The sequence below is a fragment of the Botryllus schlosseri genome, chromosome 10, assembly GCF_051294905.1.
Source record: "Botryllus schlosseri isolate E-star chromosome 10, Bs_hap1, whole genome shotgun sequence".
Classification (NCBI taxonomy): Eukaryota; Metazoa; Chordata; class Ascidiacea; order Stolidobranchia; family Styelidae; genus Botryllus; species Botryllus schlosseri.
In genome coordinates, this window is record NC_137245.1 from 27,766,638 (window position 1) to 27,784,872 (window position 18,235).

The 18,235-nt window shown below is 40.5% G+C and overlaps 1 protein-coding gene across 4 annotated transcripts; it reads left to right on the forward strand.

Annotated features, from left to right (window-relative positions):
* The first annotated feature begins 6,285 nt into the window (after positions 1-6,285).
* On the forward strand, positions 6,286-9,919 carry LOC145448593 (uncharacterized). 4 transcript variants are annotated; one of them, XM_080327008.1, is made up of 7 exons: positions 6,286-7,187; positions 7,766-7,801; positions 7,863-7,958; positions 8,159-8,235; positions 8,574-8,635; positions 8,736-8,792; positions 8,856-8,948. In XM_080327008.1, exons 1-7 carry the CDS (start codon positions 6,797-6,799, stop codon positions 8,923-8,925), a joined length of 789 nt encoding a protein of 262 aa, XP_080183134.1. In that variant the 5' UTR covers positions 6,286-6,796; the 3' UTR covers positions 8,926-8,948. The 4 variants fall into 4 exon arrangements, with proteins under 4 accessions (XP_080183134.1, XP_080183133.1, XP_080183136.1 ...); XM_080327007.1 differs by having other exon boundaries at positions 8,736-8,948; XM_080327010.1 differs by lacking the exons at positions 8,159-8,235; positions 8,574-8,635 and having other exon boundaries at positions 8,856-9,919.
* Positions 9,920-18,235: the final 8,316 nt, after the last annotated feature.

Consider the following 18,235-nt stretch of genomic DNA (forward strand, 5'->3'; position numbering starts at 1 on the left):
GGTGTATTGAACTGATAAAATTGCTAATAAACCAATGATGATGATGATGATGATGATGCTGAAATTGATTTCAGTCTAAAAATATTGTTGTTGTTCAAAATAAGCTATTATATCCTGTGCCAAACATCACTATTCCTTACTCTAGCTGACACGGCTTCGGCGATGGTATTTAGCATTCCACGGAGGAAGAATTAACTGATATAAATGGGCATATTTCCTTGACGTGCAATGAACCAAACACTGTTAAGACTGCGACGCTTAAAAACGACTTGGGGCTTTCCCGCACGATTAAGCTTTACGAAGGTTAGTTTTTCAGCGAGTAAGAGTTAAGTCATACTATTTAGTACTGTTCTTGATCAATTTCTAGTACAAGTACAAGTGATACTGATTAATACTGTTCAGTCTTGAGTTCGAGTCCAACTCATACTGTTCGGTACTGTTCAGTCTCGAGTTCAAGTCCAAACTGTTTAGTACTGTTCGGGCTCGAGTTCAAGTCTAAGTTAATACTGTTTAGTACTGTTCACTGTTGAGTTCAAGTCCAAGTCATACTGTTGAGTACTGTTCACTCTTGAGTTCAAGTCCAAGTCACACTATTTAGTACTGTTCAAGTCTAGAGTTCAAGTCATGTTCAACTCATGTGGAACTAATCCCTCACATTCACAATATACTCATTTGTCTCACTCTTAACCAGATATGGTCGGTAAAGAAATACTTCTACTTTGCCGAAGTACTAAAGTTGCCTACTTGCACTACTTCCTTAAGTAGTTATGATTTTAAACTACTTCTACTGCACAGTTTTCAGTTTTTTAGGCAACGCTAGACCTAGAATGTTTACTTCTTTACTTACTTGGCATCGCTACTTTTACTTGTACTTGAGTGTGAATGACCGTCGTTATAGCTCTATTTCTACTTGAGGACCAACGAATACCACCTCCACTCTTAACATGTTTATTGAAACAGATATAAGACAGTTGCTGTCCCAAATTCTCTCGGGTCATATGACTTGGTCAAATCATGAGTACAAGTCGAGTCAATACACAAACAGACTCGGGTAGAGTCGAGTCCCCGAAAAATTGTGAGTCGAGTCATTACAACCCTGGTTTGATGGTAATCTGTAATAAGGCCATCCCAGACTCAAGGATTCAAGGATATTTCCGCTCATTTCGTTACCATGAAAACCAGCCCAGGGTCAGAAAACATTGGCACACTTAAAATATCATCGGCATATTTTTCATACTTCTGTCTTTGAAGCCGAGATAGGAGAGCAGCTGGTATCAAAACGGGTAAAATACCTCAAGCTACCCTTCGGCGGCTATCATGAATGGTGTTAAACGCACAGCAAACCTCTTGAATACTGTAAGCATTGTCCTCGCCAATTACTTCAAATAATCATACTCGCTGATAGACCCAAAGTTGAATATCCATGAAATACAGTATGGGACGCAAGTATACTGAAATTATATACTCTCCTTGCCCGTAATTGTTAATTCATCAAAGAAAATTATAATTTCGATAGTATTTCCTCGATTATGGTCGTATCGCTGCATACCAAACATGTAGTACAAAGCAACGCATGTTCGTGGAAATGACATAATTGTGAATCGCGATCAACTCACAGCATTGTGGCAAAGTGCAATGAAATAGGTATGGTCGTAATAATACCAAATTATCTTTATTGTGATGTAAAACTGGCATTATATCTTTGTGGTCGCATAAAAGGTAGATATTTGAAATTTTCACGTCATTCATACTGTTGTGACGTCAAAATCAGTGATAGTCGACTCGGTTCGAAGCCCAGACCTAGATTTGACATATTGGCTTACGCTTACCGACACATGCCCCACTATATTTTCATCAGTTCATATTGATTCTTTACCTCTCGTTTACGTGCTCTCTTCGAGGGCAAGGTGGGCGCGCGGTTGAAATTATGCCACAAGACGATTCGACTCCTGCCGATACTTACATTGTATATCAATCTTGTGGTGTGTTGAAATGATGAAATTATTGATACACTGAACTGAACTAATTCGCATAGCATGTCTAAATGCTGAAAACAAAATTGCTGCAATTTTCGCGTTGAACAATCAGAAACCCTGAGTCTACACTGCAGTGATAAACTTTCTAATGAACTATTTCAATATGTTTAATACATATATCTGATGCATCACAACATAAATTCCCTGGAATCTTTACATAGCTTAAATTTATATGTGCTCATCGTCCTCAAACATCTCAAAGCTAGCAGTTATAATAACAAAAGAATAAGTACCGTTTGCCCCTTCAAACTAATTAAAATACCGCTCAATGTTAAAACCTGTAACACGCTCAAATAGTTACTATATGTTATAACCCTTTGCACAGATTTCGATCATACTTGACCGAACTCAAGCTTAATACCAGCGGCATGAAATCACCCGCTTGGTTTGAAAAGAATTAATACCGCACATTGCAATGATTAATAATAACCGTGTAAACAGCCCTTGAACTGGGATATTTAATACTAGAACATCATTATCGGCGCCACACCGATCGATTTTGCGACTGGGCGTCTGACATTCCCATGGAATTCTTCGGAAATGAGATTAGACTTCAACCAGTACAATCTTATTCCCACATACAGTTAATTGATCGATTTGATGCTACTTGATCTTATACCACAAAATGCAACGTCATGTCCAGAAGAAATTCTTGAACAGAACAGCATCTCCATGTTGTCCAACACTGTAAATCTATACTTGGAAAATAGGTGTATTTATCTGATTTCCACCATAGCGTGGAGTGTAAACTTCGTAATAAACCTCACTTTCAAGTAGTAAATTGTGCTTTCGCACCCATTTTAATAGGTGAATACGAGTTACTTTTTACACTAATCCTTATTGAGATATATATTTCGAGATAGTGGTTTCTGTTGAGGTAAATACCAATTTTTTTTTATATACACTGTTTAAGTTTTCAATTCTCTACCACTTGGTGACGATTACCCCTGACGAGTCCTGTCAGTCGAAAGTATTCGGTCTATTTCGATGTGAATATACCATTCAATTGTATATTGCAGTGCTGTACCTCCAAGAAGTTCTCCAATCACTATCGTCAGTATATATATGATCATGATCAGTTTCGTTCTGAAATCTGTCACTATGTATTATTTTCTATTCTTTCTAATTGAAAATTATATTCATATTGAATGATCCCGAAAATTTTCGACTGACACTCGTCTGGGGTAATCGTCAGCAATTAGTAGCGAATTGGAAAGCACATTGTACAATGTACAGCAAATACATTGATATACAATGCATAGTAATCGTATCACAAAATATGACGTCACTGGCATGAAATTTCGAATAATAGGGGTGAAGAGTGCGCTTAAGCTCAATGGAATATTTTAGATGGTACACGAACTTCTTCTGTAGGCACAGGCTTGGTCAGCCTATATTTTGATAAAAAGTCGACTCCAAGGCACCCAAATGAAAGTGTGACAACACGGAATCTGCCGTCCCTTTCCAACTGACAAATGGATACAGCTTGAATTAGCTTTTACCATTCCCATTGTTATGATATCTGTGGATAATCTTCTGCGACTTGTTGATTCAAATTCACCCAATTGATAACTACTTTCATTGTCTCTTCTACCATTTAAGTATGCTGTAGCTAATCTCCTTTGCTTGGTCCCGATTAAGTTAAAGTTGATAAATACAGACAGAATGGACTCTCTCAACGTTCGGCCTACATACTACTATTTTCTTGGATGATCTCGAAGCCGTTCCACAGGTCTCTATGACTGGTTCGCTATCTAACTTCACTCTTCAAACGCCTGTAGCGAGCGCCGCGAGTCAAGTGAGCACTCGACATCGTGGTAACTGGTTGTATATTACTCTTTGGTCGCCGGCCAAGAATCAGTACAGTGGGATATATTTACTTTCAACTGAATCCTACAGAATATACACTGTGAAACGATTGTATTTTTTTTTGGGGGGGGTGAGTTCGAGTGATGACTATAGGGCAAGTTTTTATTGCACTAAAATCGCGAGAAAGTTGTACATAATTTAACAAAAGTTGCAGTAAAAAGTTGCATTTACAAATATATATATATATTTTAAATATTAGCGCATGAGATACTCGAAAGGTTCCGTTGTATAACCTGCTTCCTGCATAGCTGTCAAAATTACATTTTTTGCCGGTACACAGCAACAAAATTACGCAATGCTGGAATAATTTTCCCAAAAAAAGTCAAACAGTATAGCGATAAACCCTCCCCTAAAACAAGTCAAATTACACACCCCAAACCCCCTTGGTCTGCATTGCAGAGGACTCATTCTTAGCGACTTCAACAAAATCAATAGCCTGAAAAAGGGGACCCATTGAAAATGTAATTTTCGGCGGTCTCGCCTCGGCGTTCGTGAAATGTGAAACGATCTCAAATTTGAACGACAGAATTAAAATAGCGATATATATTACATATTGTTCGGGTACGGTCGTGCTTGGCAGTGGTAGTTTAAATTCCTGCTTGCAAGCCATTGTGTCATAGATAACAGTCAGATACAGCTAACCCATCATATAGCTCATTATCATGCAAATCGAAGAGAATAGAACCATACTAGAAACAGTTTATAGCATGTTTTGAAATAACTCCTTTACATTTTCATACAATATTTGATAAAAGTTGCAGTAAATATTGGAATGAAAAATAAAAGTTGCATTATAAAATCCCTCCAAACAGCTTAAAATATCATAGTACATAGATTCTGAGTATCTAGGAAGCTGTCGGAAGCTGTAAAAAAAGGTTGCGAAAGTTGCAAAAACTTACCCAAGTGATAAACAATTTAGTATCGACCTTCTAATCGCTATTGCTAAGATTCCATTATTTCACAAGTTTAAAGCCGCAATGTTGTTATCTTTCATCTGTAGTCTAATGCAGACATTTTTGGCGTAATATCTTTTCGTATCCAACAAGGAAATGTTTGAACTGGCGGGTCCGTAATGATAGCTAGTCATTGATTAGGAATCTCTTCGTTAGCAGACCATTATATATTTTGTTTAAGAAAAGACAGCTTTATTGTTAGATATGGGGCAGTTTATTTCCAAACCGAGGCAAACCACCCACCCATTGGCATTGGCACTGAACTTTTCCGTAGGTATGCGGGATTGATGACGTCACACATGGGTGATGCCATAATACGCCAGAATCGACAAATGAGCCGACTCGCAAGCGTTCAATATCACTTGTAGATGGTGACAAAATTAGGATACAATTAAGCAGGCACCGCCTGCTGAATTGATTGAAATGATTTTAAATTGACCAAGGTAGCATCAATGTATTAGGGCAGGGGTTCTCAACTTCCCTTGTATAACGGGCCGCATTTTAACAGCAGTAGACGCTGCGGGCCGCAGAAAAATATTTACATGTATTTGTGAGCTAATGTTAAATTTAGGCTAATATAGCCTTTTTACAAGTCGTATACGGCCATGTAGTACGTTTTTATGCATTCTAAAGCATTAATGGACAGCGTGCGTAAGATTGCAGCTGCTGCTTGTTGTAAGACTATGTATCTTGCATTCGATACCAAATCTGTATATTCAACTTCAAACCCTTCCAGCAGAGAACCGAACTCTCTGTTTCAATGCGTGAGACAGCAATTATACAATTGCGGTAACTTTTGCGTTACGGAGGCCATTATCACCTTGAGCTCTGAGTGATATGTGAAGAAGTCTGGTGATCGGGGCCATTTCTGAGCAAACCAATCGGCCCTTTTTCTTTCCAGCCAAGCCTGGGCCTTGCAGCAATAATTACAGTAGTCAGCTTTGTCAAGTTGGCATTTTTGCTAGTCCCCTCCCCTCACCACGTTTGCCCAGCCTGCATTTACTCTGCATATACGTCCACTCTGATAAAATTCAACCAGATAATTAGTTATATCGGTGGATTCGTCGGAGGCTGGGTCGTAGTCTACGCGGCAACGTATTTCAGAACATGCCATGAAATATCGACTGACATTGATGTTTCTCGTCTGGTCAGTGGTCACGATTGAATCAGACGACTGTATCTTCGCAATTCGTCAGGTGATGTTGTCCTTGCTACCAAGTTCCGGAAACCGCAAATATTCGCACAGAATGTTGAGGTTTTATTGAAATAACACCTTCTTTAGCAGATTTCTTGGGTTTAGCGATATTCCAGCCAATTTTGAACGATGCGTCTGTAACGTCGTCGGCAATCTTAACAACCTTTCGCATTGAGTCTAACACTCTTTAAAAGTGTAGGCCTACTACGTTGCGGAATTCTCTTGAACTTAGGGTGCGTTCTAGGTGACGTTTTCGAAATGATTTCGAAACCAATCGCGAGAACACGACCGTTCGAAGTTGACGTGGTTTCGGTAGTGGTTTCGAAATCACCGCGTTCCGACTGGTGGTTTTCGCGCCGATCTTCTCGAAAACCCAACCGTTCGTAGTGGCTCTTGCTCGACTACCGAGGGCGTTCGTAGTGGCGCGAAACGCGAAATTATTATCGTGCTAGCAGGCTACTACGAACGTGTATTTTCGCGCTTGTTGTTGACGCGAAACTACCTGTTACAGGTGGTATGAGCTTGTCGACATTGGTGATATTGCTTATGGAGGTGGCAGATATTGGATACCGGTACTTGTTCTATTCAGTGAACTTGTAGTTGGTCACGGTCACAGTATATATTTATGTACGTAGTGTGATCTGGTAGTTTGTAGGTACTGTAGATATGCGGGTTTTAGTAGTTTATATAGTAATGATATATATGTCTCTCAGAGAGTGTTTTTATTTCACAGAGTTGATGATATGCTAGATACAAGTGTACGGATGTCGAGGGGGACAACTTGGAGTGACATGGAAGTATTGCAACTGGTCATATCATGGTCTAAATCCGAGATACAAAATATGTTAGCATCAAACCAAAAGAATGCTGATATTTTCAAGATAGTATCCGAATTGCTGTCAGAACACGCTATATATCGAAGCCCAGACTGTTGCCTTAAAAAAATCCAGGCCCTCAAACGAATTTACCGAAAGTACAAGGATGAGGGCAACAAGACAGGGGGTGGTGGAGATCGTTATCCACCAAAAGTGTTGAGCCCTGTTTACGAAATCCTTGATGAGGTTCTCAGCACCAAACCCCTCACCAAACCGAAATTGTTGAACAGCATGGAAGAGGGTATTCACGTCTGTGAGGGTAAGCAATTTTGTTGCCCGCCAATCAGAGAGCGCCACGTCATCCTAATTGCCACGCCCATTTTCATACCCTAAGGCAGGGGTGGGCAACATACAGCCCGCGGGCCGGATCCGGCCCGCGAAGGGATTTTGTCCGGCCCGCGGACAGTTTTCTGTCTTTCATGATAATGTGGCCCGCGGCCTTAGTATTCAGAGATTCCCTATACTACTTGCGTAAACGTCAAGTTTTAGTGACTGTATGTGACAAATAGGCCACACTTTGAACAACCACGCTATATCTCATCACCTACTAAACCAGGGTGGCCAACCTGCGGCCGTAGAAGGGAAATTTGTGCGGCCGTGGACAAGTAATTCAATTTTAGCGTATGTGTTGGCGGCCGTCGACATGCAATTTGAATTTACAAATCGAGTCTCGATTTTTTGAGAGATCCTAATTAATCTTGAAAATTTCTTCCCGCTGCGCGCGATTCAATGTGACTTCGTTTATCGATTTTAATATAGTGGCGCCCTTTGCAATCATAGCCCCACAGTACAGACGTGAAGGGTATTCACGTGAATTATAACCATACTGTTTTTCAGGGAACGGAGAAATCTCAGACGAGGAGAAGCTTAGTGGTAATGCATTTTGATGTATGAACACAGTTGGAAATCTGTCCATGTGTCCTTTTCTGTCCAGGTTCATTTAGCTCCACCTCTACTGATTCACCAAATACTTCTAAAAAAAGGGGAGGAGATTATCAAGACACCCCCATTTCAAAGAAAATTGACATGAGTAAGTTTTTACCCGTTATCTTGCTCAGGTGACTAGTAGGCCTACATTATTCCTGAGGCCATGTAGGAAGTATTAGCTGACGATTTCCATCGATGTTGCATAATATGTTTATAAATAAGTAGCGACAAATTGTCCATATAGGCTATATATATGATGACTATTGTTCCGGATTATTGTATTAAAATCATGCATTTTCACAGGGACATATATTAGCAACATTGTCAAGGAAGCCGAGCGTGCGCAGGAAGAGAGAATGCAGAAATGGATGGCTTTCCAAGTAATAAATAGCTTAGTATAGAGTTTAACAGTCGGTGGATTTGGAAGTATAAATCATAAAGATTCTTTCCCATATGTATGGAAATGTTCGGTTGCCCGACATATGAGCATGCGACACAATGGAAAACGACAGTGACTGTATAACCCAAAAACTTACCCTAACCCGAAACATAGCCTAACCTAACCCTAACCCGTAATTTAACCCACATGCTCATGTGTCGCATGTCAAATTGTCGCATGCCGAAGCGTCGCATGCTGTAATGTCGCATGCTCATATGTCCACGGACCGAAATGTTCACCTATTTTTCAAGCGATAAGTGAATAACATTGGTATTTTAGGAAAAGCAAGAAGAAAAAGAGAGGGAACATCAGATGAGAATGATGGAGATGTTGATGCGAGGGTGAATATATTTCAGTTACCTATCAGTCATTTTATTGAGCCATGACAAACTTCGTTTTACTGGAACTGATGCCAATTCTTGACTGCATATATAATTTTAGCCAGCGGACATCGACGCTTACCACAGATGCTCCAGGAACTTCTGCGGCAGAACCAAGGTTCCGAGCAATCATATTTTCTTTCCTGTTCACCGTACCAACTACCTGCACTTATTTCCACAGCATTGTTTCGGTTATTGTTTCGGACGATGGGGAACTGTTTGATACTACTGAAAACTTGCCTGCTGAATAAAAAGTATTTTTCAGGGAACGAAATTTTTCGATTCTGTCTGGCGGCTAGTACTTAAACGCGTTGACAATTCTACATATCAATTCAACGAGGATTAGTATCACAAAAATCGGATTCAAGATTTATTGGATCAACTGATCCCACCGATTTTTTTTTTATACAATGAAATCAACTAATGCTTCTCTGATGCGTGTTGCAGCTGTATCAGCATCCAGATTTGCATGAATTTCGGCATTTTCTTCTACAACTGCATCCAAATCGTGTATAATGTCTCTCTGCGATTCGCAGATATTATGCAGCGTTACACAAGCGCCAATAATGATCCTTGCGTTGGTTGGACTAGCATCGCATCTTTTTAGGATGCATAGCCATCGAGATTTCAGACGACCGAAGGCTTGCTCCACAACCATCCTTGCTGAGCTGTGTTTCTGAAATAAATAGGCCACTATGTTACAATCTGGGTGGACATAGGATTTTCGAAAACCTGACTGGAGTAGCCTAAGATGTAGCAGTGATTTTATAGTCATCTTAAATCTTCACTGTTTGATGACAATTACTAGGTGGGCACTGTGCAGGACTAAGTAAATCATTTCAAATCAATGACTTTATAGTCAATTTTGAACCTCAACTGCTCCACGATAATTTTAGCTGTGCCCTTGGAAGCAATTTACCAACCTTAGTGCCACATCTCATCCAATACATCTTGCTTACCTTGTTAAAGGCAGATTTATTTTCTGTGTCACAAGTTTGAAATGGTGTGACACAGAAAGTCTTGAGAGGATATGCAGAGTCGCCAAGAAAATAGTATGGTATTTTAATACCTTCGTATTCCATTGGACTCTGAAAATAGATTCGTTGTTTGAGCAATCAGCATGAGTGAGAAACTGAGTATAGAATAAATGCTAAAACTTCAAGGACATATACAAGGGAATTGATAAGAAGTCAGTAAGTAGTATATCAGCTTCATTCGTAACAAAAATACCATAAGATGCTTACATCGGGAAACAATGTACCGCCTTGGCATTTTTCGAACAGCGTGCTGTTGGCAAATATTCTTGCATCGTGGCATTTCCCTGGCCAACCAATTACTACATCAATGAATCTGTTGCAAACATATACACATTTTATCCGAGCAATGCTCCATAACAGAAATCTATACCCTCACCTCCCTCTATAGTCTACCAAGGCTTGCATATTGATGGAAAAGAACATCTTCCTATTGAAATAGTCGTCCCCATCTAAATGTGGCCTCGGTATGGCGATGTGGCAACCATCAATCGCACCTATGCAATTCGGCAGTCCTCTCTTAGTTGAGAATGCCAAAGCTGCTGACTCTATATCTCTTGGAATCCGAACACATGTTGGCATGACTCTTTTCACTAATATTTTGCAAATTTCAATTGTGATCTAAATACAAAATGTATGTTAATAAGAAACACATTTAGAAACGAATAGGTAATATCACCTCAAAAACAGTTGTCTTCCCAAGTCCAAAGTGTTCGCCAAGAGCACGGTAGCTTGGTGCACTACCAAGACGCCACAATGCTATGGCAAGTCGACATTCCACAGAAATCGGAATGCAAAAGTTTGTTTCGACAGCCAAAACATGTGGTTTTATCATGCAACACAGCCGCTCAAATGTTGACCTATTATTGACAGTGCTTGTAAGAGAACATGTATCACAGTATCAAAATACCATTTTCCACTCACTTGTTTAATCTTAAATGGTACCTATAATCTGCTACGGACCATCTTGTGAGCACCCGCTCCCAGTAGTTACTGTTTGCTTTCAGTTGTCGTGGACGACGTACTGTGCCAGTAATACAGCAAGCAATCAAGTGTAAATGCTGCTGACATAAATCCAACAGTATTTTATTCTGGTTCTTGCGACGAGACCTTCTCCCTCTCAAAATAGTCATTACCGCATACACATGTTGTGCATTTTGACTACAGGTAGGCCTACTGGACATGGTAAATACTTGATTACTGAAAAAAATGGAGAACTTTACCATCTAACCAAGCAAGCCAACTGTATATTGCCGACTATCAAAACCTCTCATACCTATCATCTACACAGACGTGGTATACGGACTGCACTAAGAACGACAGCGCCTCGGCGCCGGTTTGACAATCACGGACGTCGAATCACGTCTGCGTTCCAAGTGACTAGTTCTTCGAAATAATTACCAAAACACCTGTCGTTCGTAGTGGTGGCGAAAACAGGCCTTGCGTTCGTAGTGAGGTGTTTTCGGCATCAGACTCGAAAACTTTTGGCACGAAACCGCACCTAGAACGCACCCTTAGAGTCCAGTCGAATACTGATTCAAAACAATACCAATCTGAAGTCGAGAATATATCAAGAAACGAGAACACATTAAAGCAGTGGTTCTCAAACTATTTTAGACACGCCTCCGTTTTTGATAGGTAAAATTTAGTGCCCCATTCTCGTCATATAACAAAATGCAACCAGAATGCAACACAAGCACTAGCAACACAAACGGCTAGTTCGATGGCAAGGAAGGTTATGGCTGCTGATGAGAGAATTCTAAAATATGAAATTCTGACCATACACCGAGAAATAACTAGGAAACGGAGATAAATTGCGCAGAGCGCAAATTTTTTGTTCAGTTGACCGCAGCTTCGCCCCACCCCCTCAGATGCTTCAGGCCCCCAAGGGAGCGCATCCTCCAGTTTGAGAACCACTGCTTTCAAGAATGAGTAATCAAATGAAAGAGAGACGGTGCGATAAAAGACCTAAGTATCTAAATTAATTTGTAAAAATACCGTGTCAGAACTAATATTGCGTTTATAATGAAAGATGTCGCGGGCCGCAAAATGATCGTCTGCGGGTTGAGAACCCCTGTATTAGGGTTAACTACATGTACCAATGCCAATAATACATCGGATCAGCTTCCTCGCGTTAACCTCGCACGTATGACATATGTCTACTCGACATCTCACGCTACCATACAATTACTGGCGAGTTCGAATGGGCCTTGTGCAGTCAATTAGTGAGCTCGTAATCTCCCGCCAGTACACAACATATTCGCCAACACGCACGCCGACAATCACGACCCGAGATTTCAATCACTCCGTCTCGAGAACAAACGAATACGCACACATTTTCGGCGACGGCTTATAAACGAAAGTCGCAGGAATTATTTTCACAAATACGCACCAAGTCTGTTCTGGACTGTGTTAAGTCGTGACACTAATTTCAGAGGAGTCAAAATGTTCACTGTAAAAAGCCTGCAACACATCTTCTGATTGTTTTAGTATTAGCGCAAATCAAAATAAATAACGCCGCTTGATTCTGTTCACATTCAGTATGTATCTTAATAAATTCCGTCCATGTTCAATGTCTTGAGCCAGTATGGCATCACAATCACAGCAAACGTGATAGTTCCGGGCGGCGCGCCAGATATCATATTTCTACTACTCAGCTGGAGCCAGTATCGCCACAATAGCGCCTATAGAAATTGACATCTTTAGTATCGAGATCTTGGTCTTGTTGCCTTGCGTCGCGTCTGATAAATGTATTGCTGCTGATTTGGTCACATTAGCAGCAGGATTACGAAATACATCGCTTATTTCTAAATGGCACGTTCACCATCTAGTCTGGCAGTTTAAGGCCTAACGGAGTTCTGGGTATGCCGCACACCCAAAACATACCTGAGTTCAATCAATCAATCGTCAGATTATATTTTCATCTGCCCAAGACACACACACACGATGTACAATGCGATATACAAGACACACCCACAACGCCTATGCACCCACCCTACTAGGTGGGCGTGCTGGTGGGTCCGTAAGGATTGTCGCAGAGCGAATGTTTGTGGACGTTGTACTTGTGTAATCTGACTCCAGAAGGTTACGTTTGCCATTCGTTGCGTGTTTCTTTCCGTTCGACGAACCGGCGTTCCACACCGGTGGGGTTCGTTGGCTGACGTACCACGAAGCCTGTCTAGCACACGTGTTCGAAGATCACATGGACGAATACTTTGTTTCTGTCTCCACGACTTGTAAATTTATTGAATCAACGTACGACGACGTAATATCTTTCCGATCATAAATTGAATTGAATGTCTATATACGCTGTATTACATTCTTATCATAGCCACGAGAGATTACATGCACAAAACATCGTACCATTTATTACAGCTTATCTCTACTTCACACGACATACTACTTGACTTCATGGAATTAAGAATTGTTGGCAAGACTCGTCCTCATTGATCAAATCTTAAAATGGCGTTAACATTATATTCGGTTATAGTCGTTGATTGGGAATCTCTTTGTTAGTAGATCATTACAGATTTTGACAGACAAGACAGCTTTACTGTTAGATATGGGGCATCCGATTTCACAGCATTATCCCCTATACAACCCATTGTATTAGATATGCATTACATGCTTGTTTCAATTTTAGAATCAGGTTATGATTCGAAACAGCAGTGATTAGATTTCTCACACCTCAGTCATGACTCAAATGAATGATCAATGCTGACTGTTTATTATGCATATCGGTTGGATGAAAATAAAGACTCTCTCTCTCTCTCTCTCTCTCTGATAATCTTGGAGTAGTCCACACAAGCAAATCTCAGGGTTCAGTGAAATTGATTCACGTCACAATTTCCATTTGGCTACAGGCAATTTGACGGTCATTTTTGTCCGGCTTGCCGAGCATTAAATTTGGTAAAACGGGTATCAATCGAAAGCTGACTCTGCACTGATTACGAAAATATAGATTTTATTCCGCTCGCGGCCCTGGAACCTCCACAATCAGCCTCGGATTTTTCATTGTTATGGAGATTGGCATTGGGACGCAACAATGCTGTCTGGCGAAACGAGAGAGTAGCTCAAGAGCAAAAGAGCGGCTGCGCAGCGAGAGGGGGAGAACTCAGCTGGCGTCGCGGCAATATGCAATGAGCTTCTGTTTCGAAGTGCAGTGCAATCGCGTCGCGCTGTTGATGCTTTATATAGACCAGTGGTTCCAAAGCGGTGGGGAACTCAATGGTTTCTGGTGGGGAATAGACGCAGTTGTTAAACATTATACACAGGATAGTCTACACATTTACGAAGACACACGCGCGATTACCGTTACCAGGTAAATTGCTCAGGAATGGATGTATCGAAAACTATTTGTTAACAAAAACTCATTATTGAACTCTGGATAACAAATGATGGCGTTACAAACACATGCATCACGCCCAATATGACGTGATATAACGCTTTCGCTAAATTTTGGGAGTTTCCGGTATCAGTTCACAATACGTTTTATGTTGAAGTTATAGGCGATCGATTGTCTTGCGTACTGGTGTGGTTTTCCAATAGCAAGTCCGTATGTTAAACTTCTGGCCAAATGTTATGGAGGGGCATTTTTAAAGGGTATATTCCAGAGTTTGGGGTAGAGAGGAATGAAGCCCAAAAGGTTGGGAACCCCGGCTATACAGACGCTTCGGTAGAAGCGAGCACACATTACCAGCCTTTCCTTGACCTGTAAGGGTACGACTTGGTCCGTGAATGCAGCAGGTAAAATGCTGATTAAAGGTTTACAGCAGGGGTGTCGAACTAAACTGGGATCGCAGTCTGGATTCAATCCATTATTGATATAGCTTATTGCGGGCCGGACCAGTCAAAATATTCCAAAATGTTATCACCAAATCCTTACCTGTGTTTTCACAGGAATGCTCTATTACCAAGCCTAGGCCTATATAGCCCTTGACAGGAATATAGGAGATTTAACCGAACAGTGACGTTCACGTTGGAATTTGATTTATCATTATTCAATCACCATTCGGATTTCTCCGAGTGCCAGAGACCTTTTGCGTCAGAAGTAATACAGCGGTATCATTGCCACGACGCTAGCTGAGCTCTCCCACTCTCGCTGCGCAGCCGCTCATTTGCTCTTGAGCTACTCTCTCGTTTCGCCAGACAGCATTGTTGCGTCCCAATAACAATAAAAAATTCGAGGCTGATCGTGGGGGTTTCAGAGCCACCAGCGGTATAAAATTTATATTTTCGTAATCGGTGCAGAGTCAGCTTTCGATTGATACCCGTTTTACCAAATTCAATACTCGGCAAGCCGGTCAAAATGACCGTCAAATTGCCTGTAGCCAAATGGAAATTGTGACGTGAATCAATTTCACTGAGCTGTGAGATTTGCTTGTGACGACACCATATAGGACACTATGGCGGCGCCATCACTGTGGTCATGTCGCTTTATATATAAAGCCGTTTGATTGTGCTTTTGGTCAGTTCGCTCAAGTGCTGCTTACAATAGACGACCGATACATGCGTTGGCCAGAAGCGATTCCAATTGAAAACTCCACAACTATCACGTGCGCCAAGGCGTTGATATTTCATTGGATTTCTAGGTTTGGTGTTCCTTACCATCTGTCTAGGGCAGTGGTTCCCAACCTGTGGTACGCGTACCACTAGTGGTACGCGAAGGTCTTCCAGGTGGTACGGGAGTAGATTCTGTTTTTTTTTTTTCGAAGTTATTAGTTCAGGTCGGTTTGATTTTGAATTTTTTGAAGTTTTTTGACTAGTGGTGAAAAAACAATTCCATGCATCTCATCAACCCGGGCTGATAATGCCTAGTTTAATAGAATTAGGTATTTAGGGTTACTTTTTTTACAAAATTGAGCTTTAAGTCAAAAAATTGTCAAAATTGTTTACAAAGTCAAAAAATATTTGACCCCTTCATTTCGTTTGTATCGTAGATTTGATATTTTAAAGCTTGAAGCCTACTTTATAGGCCTACCGTTGTAGGCGGTCCATTGTCTGCTCATCGTGGATCATAAATTGTCAAACGAAACAAATAGGTTGACAATTGACATGGTGTTATTCTCAACGTACCGTAATATCCTAATTGAAGCAAGACTGCTTGGGCATTGCATGGATATTTAATCAAGAAGCGCATGATGAATAATTGTGATGTATGACAACATTGTCAGAATCAAGCAACGTGGTGGGCCACCAGCAGTGTACGCACAGTTTGAGTGTTGTCAACCAACAACTACTGCTGTTAAACGGTAGACTATTTCTCCATTCTTTGCAAGCTACTTAGTAAAGACAGACAATTTCTACCCGATAATGTAAGAAAGTATCTTTCGTTGTACCACAACAAATTTTAATTAACTCCCCCATAATACGTGGTGTAACTACTGGGCCAGATATCGTTGAAATAAATTTTTTCATGTCAAAATTTGTCAGTTTCAAGTCAAAATTTAACTCGAAAAGGCTTTTTCAGGCCATACTGCTTCGTAAGGACGGACAGTCTTTACCAAAATTGAATATAAATAGTGCAATTCTAGCATTTTGTGCGAAAACACCTAATTTGCGTAGATGAAGTCAAAATTTGGTCAAAATTAAGTCTTTTAGGTCAAAATCCTCCAATTTTTAGGTAAAATTCGCCCTACACCCCACATAGGTCAATAACGTGATTATGACGTCATAAATGGTGAAAACATTTTCACCGCCTACGTCGTGCGTAAATTATGAAGGTGGTACGCGAGCACTGTATAAAACCTCGAAGTGGTACGCGGATGGAAAAAGGTTGGGAACCACACTGGTCTAGGGTGTAAGTAACGCAGATGTCATTTTCATCACCAGCTTAAAATAACAATATACTCCGTAGCTGAGTCGCGCTTCAAGCCAACTACATTTCCCAGAATAGTCTCCTTATATGAGCCATAACTTATTTACCATGTTACGCGTGAACGATTCCTGCATTTGCTACTGGAGCAAAAGCAAACAGAGAGCAAATGCGTTTAGACCACTGTGATTCTAATAGAATTCTCGGGAATTATATATGTTCAGGTGAAACACAAAAAAACAGCAAGGGCATCATGATATTTTTCAGTTTAAAATTTTTACCAGAATCACGAAAACCACTTGCCAGATTTTACAATAGTTTTTTGTGACAGATTATAGGGATATCTGATCAAGAATGCGACTGAATCAGTAGACAGAGGTACCAAACTATAAAACAAATTTACAATAAAAATGGTTTGAAATATCTCAGGAATACGAACAGACCGGAATCACAACCAATACGATGAAATATCACGTTGTTAAATACATAGATATACTTGTATTTTCGACAAAATCGACACATATATAATTAAAGAATTACCCATGTTGGGACCCTAAAGGAAGATATTCACCCCCTTGAGTGGACGTAAGTACCCCTAATAAAGAATTATTCACGAGTATTCGGGTTCGGAATAACTCAGGAACAGAACAGAATCCGAATGAATTCGGTGGAATAACGCGTCCTTCAATACATACTATAGACACATTTGAATTTCCGACGAAGTCGATACATATATAATTGAAGAAATACCCACGTTGGGACCCTAAAGGAAGATATTCACCCCCTTGAGTGGACGTAAGTACCCCTAATAAAGAATTATTCACGAGTATTCGGGTTCGGAATAACTCAGGAACAGAACAGAATCCGAATGAATTCGGTGGAATAACGCGTCCTTCAATACATAGACACATTTGAATTTCCGACGAAGTCGATACATATATAATTGAAGAATTACCCATGCTGGGACCCTAAAGGAAGATATTCAACCCCATCAGTGGACGTAAGTACCCCGAATAAAAAATTATTTACGATCATCAAGCTTCGGAATGACGAAGGAACAGAACAGAATCCGAATGAATTCGGTGGAATATCACCTCGTTCAATACATAAACACACTTGAAATCCCTACGAAATCGATACATATATAATTGAAGAATTACCCATGTTGGGACCCTAAAGGAAGATATTCACCCCCATGAGTGGACGTAAGTACCCCTAATAAAGTATTATTCACGAGTATTATGGTTCGTAATAACTCAGGAACAGAACAGAATACGAATGAATTCGATTGAATAACACATCCTTCAATGCATAGATACCCTTGAATTTCCGACAAACTCGATACATATATAATTGAAGAAATACCCACGTTGGGACCCTAAAGGAAGATATTCACCCCCTTGAGTGGACGTAAGTACCCCTAATAAAGAATTATTCACGAGTATTCGGGTTCGGAATAACTCAGGAACAGAACAGAATCCGAATGAATTCGGTGGAATAACGCGTCCTTCAATACATAGACACATTTGAATTTCCGACGAAGTCGATACATATATAATTGAAGAATTACCCATGCTGGGACCCTAAAGGAAGATATTCAACCCCATCAGTGGACGTAAGTACCCCTAATAAAAAATTATTCACGAGTATTCGGGTTCGGAATAACTCAGGAACAGAACAGAATCCGAATGAATTCGGTGGAATAACGCGTCC